General features: G+C 31.9%; 1 protein-coding gene across 1 annotated transcript; it reads left to right on the forward strand.

Moving 5' to 3' along the window:
• Positions 1 to 7,133: 7,133 nt before the first annotated feature.
• On the forward strand, positions 7,134 to 8,565 carry LOC102578019 (1,6-rhamnosyltransferase; the record flags this gene model as incomplete). Its single annotated transcript, NM_001288900.1, is given in 1 exon segment — positions 7,134 to 8,565. A coding segment is annotated over 1 exon segment (1,428 nt).
• Between the last annotated feature and the right edge of the window lie 2,522 nt (positions 8,566 to 11,087).

Genomic DNA, 11,087 nt, shown 5'->3' on the forward strand with positions numbered 1-11,087 from the left:
TTTCTTCTTTCTCCTCTGATGGTGAGTTCTCAACATTCACAGGTACAATTTGATTTTCTTTTGTCACCGGCATCTCCACTTTATTGTCGACTTCTTCTCTTTTTTGCAAGGTCATGACTGTTTTGACCTCTCCATGCAGCTGTGGTGAACTGGTACTTGCTTCATGTACTCCTTTAGGATTAGGCACTGGTTGAGTTGGAAACTTGCCTTTCTCAACAATCATTGCCAAGGTCTAAACTGAAGAAGCATGTTGTCCCACCATCTTCTCTAGGCTTGAAACTGATTAGGCTTGTGAGTTGAAGCATGCTCTCATCTCATTTCGTAGTCCATCAATGGTGCGGTTCTGCTGCTCGATCGTGGAGTGAGTAACATTCCTGAAATTCTGGAATGCATCCTCCTATGGTCTGGGTTGAGAGTAGTTATGGTTTTGATTGTATTGCCTAAATGGTGGCTGAGAAGCTTAAGGAACTTGAGGAATTGGTTGCGTTGGTGGAGCTGGAGCTGGTGGTCCATTTTGTTGGAATCTTTGAGACCACGAAAAATTAGGGTGGTCTCTCCATCCAGGGTTATATGTGTTGGAGTATGGATTGTAATTTGGTGGCTTTCTCATTACACTTATGGCAATGGCTTGATCTGGATATGAGTCATGCTCATGTGGTTCTGTTGATTTAGCAGTTGTTAATGATGCTATTTTTTTAGAGAGACCTTCAACTATCTCCTTGACTTCTTTGATTCCCGAAGTTGACTCGTCAATGTAAACCTCATTCACTCCTTTAATTCTTTTAGTATTCCTGAGTGATCGACTCCGTTGTTGGGAATTATCTGCTTGTCGCTGGAAGAATTCCCAAATCTTTGATGTACTTTTTGACATTAGCTCTCCTCCACTTGTTGCCATTAGTCATTCTTGCACATTCGGCAATAATTCCTCCAAAACGTATTGGCATTGGTGTCATTTCTCGTACCCATGATGTGGACACTTCAAAAGCAGCCCATTGAATCGCTCCCACGTTTCGAAAAATTGCTTGTCTTCTTTCTGGGTAAACTCTAAAATTTCCCTGCGAATAGCATTGGTTTTATGCACTGGGAAATATTTGTTCAAAAATTTAGTTACCATTTGTTCCCATGATGTAACGCTATTAGCAGACAAAGTATTTAACCATGAATGAGCTCTATCCTTTAAAGAAAATGGGAATAATCTAAGTTTAACATCATCGTCTGAAAAATTCTCATATTTAAATGTTTGACAAATAGCATGAAAATCATTCAAATGATTATATAGGTCCTCATTTTCTAGGTCATAGAATGTTGGGAGATAATTTAGCACACTAGGTTTTAACTCAAAACTCCTAGCAACTACATTTGGATATCTTATGCATGATGTACTCAAATTAGCTAAGGGACTGAAATAGTCCTTAAATGGCCTCTCTTGTGGTGCTTGTTGTTGTTGCAAATCCATTTTATTTTTAACATGTTTGTGTGTGCGCAATGTTTTTTCAAGTTCAATGTCTATAGGCTCAAGATTAGGTAATAATGATATTCAACCATGCATGCAAAGAACACAAAATAAATGGGAACAAAAACAAATAAAAATAAAGAAGAATGATAAATTACGGTATTAATCTTATTACGCTGTTAAAACCTTTCTATATAAAAAAACACATAAAAAAATAATACGTGAAATAAATTAACGAAAATTAAATTAATAAGATAAAGAAAAAAATTATAAAGAAAAATAACTTGAAAATTAAATTACAGAATTTTAAAGAAGAGAAAAAAAAGAAATTTTTACCTCTAAATGTAGATTCACTTTTTTTTCTCTTTTTTTAATAAAAAAAATTACAAAAAAATTAAAAAATTTTATTCACAAAAATTAATTCTACGAATTAAAATAACTTACCTCCCCGGCAACGGCGCCAAAAACTTGTTGTGCAAATTTTATTGAACTCGCAAGTGCACGAACTTATTGCAGAATATATTAATGGTGACGAGTGTCGATCCCACGATGAGGTAGATTTTAATTGTATGAAGAATTAATTTTGTATAAGGGTGGTTGGATTTTTGGTGAAAGTGACTTAGATTATCCTAAAATTGGAATTGAAAAGGCGAGAATAAATTGAAGATAAATCTATTGAAATGACGTACTTGGGTATCTGGATCCATATCAACATGCACCATGGGCTAAATATTTCTTATTAATATCAATTAAATCATGAGGGGGATTTTCACACCTCATGAATCACGCTCTAATCAATATAGTGCTAAGGGTTTATCGTGCCAAATAATAATAACCTTGTACTAGGAAGTCGGTGTAACTAGGGTGGTATCTAGACAAGATTATTATTATTTGTCGACAAAAAATCAAAACATCCACAAAAATTAGAGAGGAAGAGAAAATAAATTTACCAAATAAAGCCATTACACATGTTGAGACTTCACCTTCAACCCAAGCTTGAAAGAAAATTAGTCACTCATAATTGAACTAGGGGTAAAATAAAAATTTATTAAAATACGTAGAAAATACAAGATAGAGAAGGAATTACAGAAAATGGAGCCCAAAAATGGATTCAGAGATGCCAAATTTGGGGGGAGACCCCCTTTTTATAGATACCTTGAGTAAATCATAGTCATCGGAATAAAAACAGTTTGGACGCTCAGGATTGTGCCACGTCATCAGTCAACAATACGCGGTTTGACCACGCGATTTGAACAATAACACGGTTTGACCACGCAGTTTGAACAGTCAACCGGTTTGAACAGTAACCCCGTTTAGTTGAAAATAATCCTGTGTATATACATGTATCGTACGTATGATTTTTGGTCCACTGATATGCTGACACGTCATCGATCAACAGTACATAAGAATTTTCTCCAATGGAATCATGACACCTCATCAGTCAATGCCACATCATCGGTCAATGCCACGTCATCGATCCATCTATGTGAACAGTGTCGTGAACAGTAACGTAGACAATATTGTACATGTGAACAGTAATATTTTTTCTTTTATGCTCCTCTTAAGGTTTTCGACTGTCCTGAGTTCAAAAGTATTGTCTGTTTTGCCGTCTGAGCTATCGTTCATTGTGAAATGACGATGATGCCCCTAAAATACATAAAATACTTAATTAAAATAAAACACATATAGTTAAGTCACAAGAAGCTTAAATACATAAAAGTAAGGGTGTTAGTAAGACTTGAAATGTAAAATGACGATTTTCTCCTTTATAAATATACTTTTCTAACACTCAACACACGTCTGCCATAAATTCTCTACACACAAACATTGATTTAGATCAACTGCTGAAATTTGATGACTATATTGATATTATGGAATGAAAAGAGGTAATTGTTCATACATCTTTTGATCTTGTGGATCAAATAGAGGTAGTTATTTGTACAATCTCTTATTATTCTCTTGATTTGTCAAAAGAACATAAAGAAGGTTGTGATATTTTTCAATGTTTAGTAGATTATGAGAACAAATCATTTTTCATCAACTATGTTGAAATTCACCACGAACAGTACGAGAAGTTAATGTTAGAGAAATTGTTGATAGAAGAATTTATTTTACGCTATTGGAGTGATTGGATCGTGTTGTAAAATAAAAGATTTGGTTGAGATATTGTCTTATTTTAGGAGATTTGGCTGAGATATTTTTTAGGATTGCTAGTTGTTTATTTGTATGTAAATATAAATCAAGAAAATAAGATATTAGGCTAGCTGGTGCAATTATTATTTCCTATGTTTATTCTATGTAAGTAGGTAGCTGTGTAAGTTATTTAATCAGGAGAAAATAAAAATAACAAAGAATCTGCTTTATATCTTCTCTTCTAAGTTTATAAATGGTCATTCTTACAAAAGTTCAAAAATTTAAAGTTCATTATCTACATCAAAACTCTATTTTGAAAATTAATCCTTATATATGTGAAGATATTCTTAGAGACTACAACAATCAAAATTCGATGATGTGTTTTCTCCACTTGACAGCAATGACGCAAAACAAGAAATTGAAGAAATTATACTTAGATTGAAATTTATAATATTGAGGAATATTTTATTTAAATTTTATTAGAATTTATTTTGATTAGCTATTTTGAGTTTTATTGTTTAGGCATAACTTATTTGAGTTGTATTCCTAATTTAAGTATAAGTCTTATTAAAATATGTTTTCTAATCAAATTATCATCAGTCATAGTTAGTATAAAAAAAATGTCTTTTGTAACTTTTACAAACAGGCCTTCATTATTTGTTATTGATGATTTCTTGGAATAAACTCTTGTTTTGAGTTCTATTCTTATTATTTCTCAGCATGCAAAATCAATGAGTTTTAGCATTTATATTTGTAGGTATTGACACAACTTAAAAGTAAATTTTAACTCCCAAGTATAAGAGTGTCTTGTTGTATTATAACTCGGTGAGTCCGAGGTCGATCCACAGAGAAAAAATTTAATTAGTTTATTTTACTTTATCTAAAAATTAAAATTAAAACTTAAATATAAACAACTTAATTTAAATGAAACTATAGAATTGAACTAGTTAGGGTTATGGATCTACTCTTAGAAATAAATAAAACTTAATAAATTTTTTTTGCCAATTTTTTAGATTTATTACCCAAAAGATTAATTATACAAATTATTATTATTTTCCCTTTAATTTTATGATGGATTAAGTATTTATTGTGCCAAAATTTAATTTGTCTACAATAAGTCAAAATACCACTACACCATGCCTTATATTAAGTTCTTAAGAATTTATTGTGCCAAATTCATTTGTTTGTCTACAATAAATTAAAATTTTAAAATATAAAACATGTATAAAATTAAATAGAAAATAATTTCATTTATAAAATTAAAAATAAAATTTGATTAAATCATATTTATTTCCTAAGAGTTTCACCTTCCCCTAACTAATATTATTTAGTTAAGCATAATTAAAATAAAAAGAAGTAGTAAAATTGAATTACTTATAATCAAAAGAAATAAAAACAACTAAAATTGGAAATAAAACTAATTTTATTAATGAAAATAATTATACAAAATATTAAAAACACACCTGGAAATCAAGATTACAAGGAGATTGAGAGAATTTGAGAAGAAGAGAGTTGTAGAGAAATGATTAAAACATAAATATGAGGCTCTATTTATAGAAAAATAAATTCATAATCCAATGCTTTGCGGTTCATCATAGGCTTCATGCATGTGCTCCTCATAACCCTTAGATCAAGATCCAATGGCTGTCAAACTTCAAAAGTCAACATCACAGATGGCATCATTTGACTCGTCCGATTTGCCCAAAGAACGGTTGAGATTTGGCGGGTTAATGGGTGGATCGGGTCGACCCGAATACAAAGATTCGGATCCTTCAACTTGCTTCACCAACCATTACCACGTGGCACAATCATGGCCATTGAATCATGAACGGTTGAGATTTGGTCAAGATTGCCAGCTATCCCATGCACTCATATCTATTATAAGCTCATTTCATCATCCAATCAGTGCTCGGTCAGAAGGAAAAGTCAATTTTTTTTAACACAAGCCCAATTTTAAGCCAATCTTGACTGATTTTAAGGTTTTCGGACCTCCGGAATCCAAATTTGACCTCCGTTTATTTGTTTGGAGTCTCGAAGTACGTGAAATTAATATTTTTCCTAATAAACACATAAAAATACACAAAATTAAATATATTTAAAACATAATTCATAATATATTACATAAACACAAATATAAATTATAACATAAGCATAAAATAACATATTATCACTTGATAATTAAACAATTTTTAATACTAATCAGGTATTCTTAGAATCAACGTGGATTTAGATTATTTTTTTATTTCGGTATTCTCAAGAACCAACGGAGTATTGAAAATATCCCCTCGTCTATCCATTACCCTATAACAGTTTATCCTTTTGCTGAATCAGTTTCACTGCAAAGCTTTCTTTTGTAGAACCACGCTGCATCACTATCTGATTTAAAATTATCCAAAAAAAATCCATGTTGATCTTATGGTTGTTTGGATCGAACTATAAAAAGTAAAATATTAGTTTGTTTATCATACATTAAAAATTAAGGTGACGTTTGCTTTTTTTTTTTTGTTTGAAATTTGAATAAACCTGAATTAAACTGAATTTTGAATAAAGTTGAATAGTTGATTCTGATAAGTATTAAGTTATCCTTTCCTTTCAACTTAAAAATAAATATTAAGTTATTTTTTATTTTAAAAAATAAAAAATAATACTTTTATATTTGTCCCCTTACAAATTATAAATGTGAAATAAATAATAAACATCTCAAAAAAATAAATAAGATAACATGTTATCATAATATAAATCATATTCAATTGAATCCGATTTTAAAATTTTACATTATTATATGTTAATCAATTTTGTTGTAGTTTATGATGTTTTTGTATGAAAAATATTCATAAAAATTATAAAGATTAATAATGCTAATTTAAAGAAAATAAAAAGATGAAAATAATAATTATTTATTATTATATTATCACAAGTTATAAAGATGACATTCTCTAATTAATAATTAGAGAATAATTTAATAATTATTAATTATTAAAATAATTATAAAGATGAGTAATAATTAATTAAGTAATGGTTATAAAGATGAGTAACGATGAAAATTAATTAATTAAATAAGAATATTTTGGAGAATATTTTTAATGCTATCATTTTAATTTTTTAGATTAAAAAAATTAGTTTAATAACTGAAATTTTTTATTAAATAAAAAATAAATTTAAGAATTTAATTAATTAAAATTTAATTAATTAAGTCATTACTTAAAAAAATAATTGGAGTCAAGAAAAAGAAACCATACCTACTCTGGAGTCTCATACCTACCTTGTATTGAGAAACCATTCCGAGTCACTCCGTACATCTTGAGGGTGTGTCGGTTGCGACAGAGGGCAAAAAACAAAAGAACAAACCAGTTTAGTGGAGAAATAATTTCTTCCCGAGGGGTTGGTTGGTTGGTTGGTTGGGAGGAGTAATAATCTACTGGTTCTACCAGATACGCTGTCGTCTTGTGAATATTATAAAATAACCCCTCAAGGTTCAAGCAACCACAAACAAATTAATCAACAAAGAAAACGGCAAGAGAGAGACAGAGACCATGCACGCCTCTTCGAACATGCACGCCCCTTGGAACCAACACCACAAAATGGGAACTGAATCAGCTGAAGCTGATCAACTTCACGTGGTGATGTTCCCATGGTTTGCTTTTGGTCACATAAGCCCCTTTGTACAACTTTCCAACAAGCTCTCACTTCATGGAGTCAAGGTCTCTTTCTTTTCGGCTCCTGGTAACATTCCCCGCATCAAATCATCGCTCAATTTAACTCCCATGGCCGACATTATCCCTCTTCAAATCCCACACGTCGATGGCCTCCCTCCTGGTCTTGATAGCACCTCAGAGATGACACCTCACATGGCTGAGCTCCTAAAGCAAGCCTTGGACCTCATGCAACCACAAATCAAAACTTTGTTGTCACAGCTCAAACCCCATTTTGTGTTCTTTGATTTTACCCATTACTGGTTGCCGGGTCTTGTTGGTTCTCAACTTGGCATCAAAACAGTTAACTTCTCTGTTTTCTCTGCCATTTCACAAGCCTATCTCGTGGTCCCCGCCAGGAAACTCAACAACAGTTTAGCAGATCTAATGAAATCTCCCGATGGGTTCCCTGCAACTTCCATTACCTCGCTCGATGAATTTGTGGCTCGAGATTACTTGTATGTTTATACAAAGTTCAATGGCGGCCCGAGTGTTTATGAGAGAGGGATTCAGGGCGTTGATGGCTGCGATGTTCTTGCCATCAAGACATGTAATGAAATGGAGGGTCCTTACCTGGATTTCGTGAGAACCCAGTTCAAGAAACCGGTTCTTCTAACCGGTCCACTTGTTAATCCTGAGCCGCCATCCGGGGAGCTTGAAGAGAGATGGGCTAAATGGCTCTGTAAGTATCCTCCCAAGTCTGTTATTTATTGCTCCTTCGGAAGTGAAACATTCCTCACCGTTGATCAGATCAAAGAGTTAGCCATTGGGTTGGAAATTACGGGATTGCCCTTCTTCCTGGTCTTAAATTTCCCGCCTAACGTTGATGGTCAGAGTGAGCTGGTCCGGACTCTGCCTCCAGGGTTCATGGACAGGGTGAAAGACAGGGGAGTGGTGCACACAGGATGGGTGCAACAGCAGCTCATTTTAAGACATGAGAGCGTTGGATGTTACGTGTGTCACTCAGGATTTAGTTCGGTAACTGAAGCTGTGATTAGCGATTGTCAATTGGTGCTTCTGCCTTTAAAAGGTGACCAATTCTTGAACTCCAAGCTCGTTGCTGGAGACTTGAAAGCTGGAGTGGAGGTAAATAGGAGGGATCATGATGGGCATTTTGGGAAGGAGGATATTTTTAAGGCTGTTAAAACAGTTATGGTGGATGTGAACAAGGAGCCTGGAGCTTCAATCAGGGCTAATCAGAAATGGTGGAGGGAGTTTTTGTTGAACGGCCAGATTCAGGATAAGTTTATTGCAGATTTCGTCAAGGATCTCAAAGCCTTAGCTTAATTTAAACTAAAATAAATAGGAAAATGCTTCTCAGCGAGAATGCTAAGAGAATGCCGAGAGAAACGGCATACAGTAATACCGTTTTCTCTCGGCCCCACCCCCCACCATGTGAACTTTTGCCCCTTTTGTTTTTTCTTGCTACTTTTGCTTTTTTTCACATTCTCTCGGCGTTCTCTCGGCATTCTTGACGTCTAGCACTCCTCAAATAGATAACATTCAGCCTTCTTGATTTAGCGTTTCTTGTGTAACTTTGTCTTCTCTGCGATTGAATGTCTGGCTGTCTCTGTCTGGCTTGGTTGTGCCCGTCCCAAATTCATAAAATAATTTAATGTTGTCGCTTCTGCGCCAGGCCCAGTAATACATTCCACTTTCATATTTTCAAATTCACCTAATTTATTGAAACTAAAGAATGATAAAAATAACTAAAGTTGATTAGTGTGAGTAGTTTGGTATTCTTACTCTTTAAAAGAGGTTAAGAGTTTAAGTTCTGCTCTCGTATGGAGTCACTACTTTAGCCAGCATTTTATCTCTTATGGACCGACCCACTTTGGCCAGCACTTTATCCCTTATGAGCTGACCTAATGCGAACGGGGATTAGTCTGAATTGTTGTATGGCCACTTTGGCCAGCACTTTAATCCTTATGAACCGACCAATGCGAGCAGTGATTAATCTAAATTGTGGTACGGGTTTAAAGGTACCTCCCACAGTTAAGGCTCACTCAGGACCACTTCGTAGTTTAGACAAAAAAAAAGAACGATAAAAACAGACTTAAAATAATCGAGTTTTTTAAAATTATAGTTAATATAATTTACAATTAAATAAAATTTACTTATTAGTCCATCCGATCCCATTGCTCTGTTATTTATTTTATACTGAAAATATCTAATTGTAAATTATAATAAATATGAGTTAAGAAATTCTAATAATATAATCTTGGTGAATTATTATTATTTTTTTTTTGTCCTGCTTGAATTTGACAATCATTTTTCTCGAATAATTGACATGCATGGCATGGGACAAACGACTTTGTCATCGGTGTCAGTATACAGACCAGTGTAGTGTGTCAACGTGCACCACATAATTAAGCGTTCTAAATTTTTGGTGGAAAGAAATGGAGATTGAGTGCCAACCACGTTAAGTTCTCGAATTGGATTAGAAATTATGGGATTTGAAGTGAGAGTAGATCGTTTATTTACTCAATTAATTTCATTTATGTGTATCACTTTTTCTTAGATCGTGAGCGAATTGTCTTAAATAACAATTTTACTCTTATTTCAAAATTGTAATTTTTTATTACAAATTGAATAAAAAATATATTTGTAAAATAAATTATTTATTGTATTAGTAATTTTAATAATTTTAATTATACAAATTAATAATAATTATTAATATTCTTAATTATGTAAATCATAATTTTTCATTAATTTTAATTTTAATTATGCAAATTAAAAATTATTAATAATAGCAACACAAATGAAACCTCATTATTAATAATATAGTACAATTTTATATCATTATTATTTTTGAGTAATTTTCACTTGTAAATTATTATTTTTTAATATAATATATTATATTTAAATAAGTTTAATAATATTATTTTTAAATAAATGTAATATTATTAAATAATATAATAATATTATTTAAACAAATTTAATATTTTTATTTTTAAATAAATGTAACAATATTTTATTTTAATAAATATAATTATATTATACTTAATAAGGGAAGGGTAAAAAAGAAAGGGGTGGGAGTTTCATCTCTGTCCGTGGGAGTGGGAATCTCACTCCTTACTCTAAAATGAGGTGGACTCCCACTCTCCTTCTTAAATGAGTAAGTAAACGTTGGAATAGAATGAATTCAGATTGTTCACTTCCACTTTAGTAAGAAAACATAGCTTTATTAATAAATGGTTATGTGAATGCCCTTGTTTTTATAAATACACTTTTCTTTTAGGTTAAAAAAAAAAAGAGAGAAAGGGTTTATATCTATTTTAAATAGAGGTGGCAAAACGAATAAACGAATTGACTTTGAATCGAATCGTAAAACGAATTGGATTAAAATTCTATTAATTCGGAGTCGATTCGTTTAATAAACGAATCGAAATCTGAGGATTCGGATTTGATTCGTTTATTAAATGAATATTCGGTTCGATTCGTTTAATAAAATTAATAAACAAATAAAATCGAATCCGGATTCGTATACTATTCCTTTATCCTTACAAATCCGTAATGAATTTAATCGAATCTGAATTCGTTTACAATTCATCTACAAATTACAATATTAACCTTCAAATTTTAAAATTTTTTAAATAAATTAAGGACAAAAAAGTAATTTAATTAAATGAACAATAAACAAATTTTAAACGAATGGGCCACATTCATTTGTTTATGACTCATTTATTAAACCAATCATAAATGACTAAATGAATCAATATCTTCAAACTCGGATTCGATTTGTTTAATTAGCAAATCGAATCGAATTCACCCATTTATTAAACGAATCAATTTTTTCAAACTCAAAT

This window comes from Citrus sinensis, chromosome 9, assembly GCF_022201045.2.
Source record: "Citrus sinensis cultivar Valencia sweet orange chromosome 9, DVS_A1.0, whole genome shotgun sequence".
Lineage (NCBI taxonomy): Eukaryota > Viridiplantae > Streptophyta > Magnoliopsida > Sapindales > Rutaceae > Citrus > Citrus sinensis.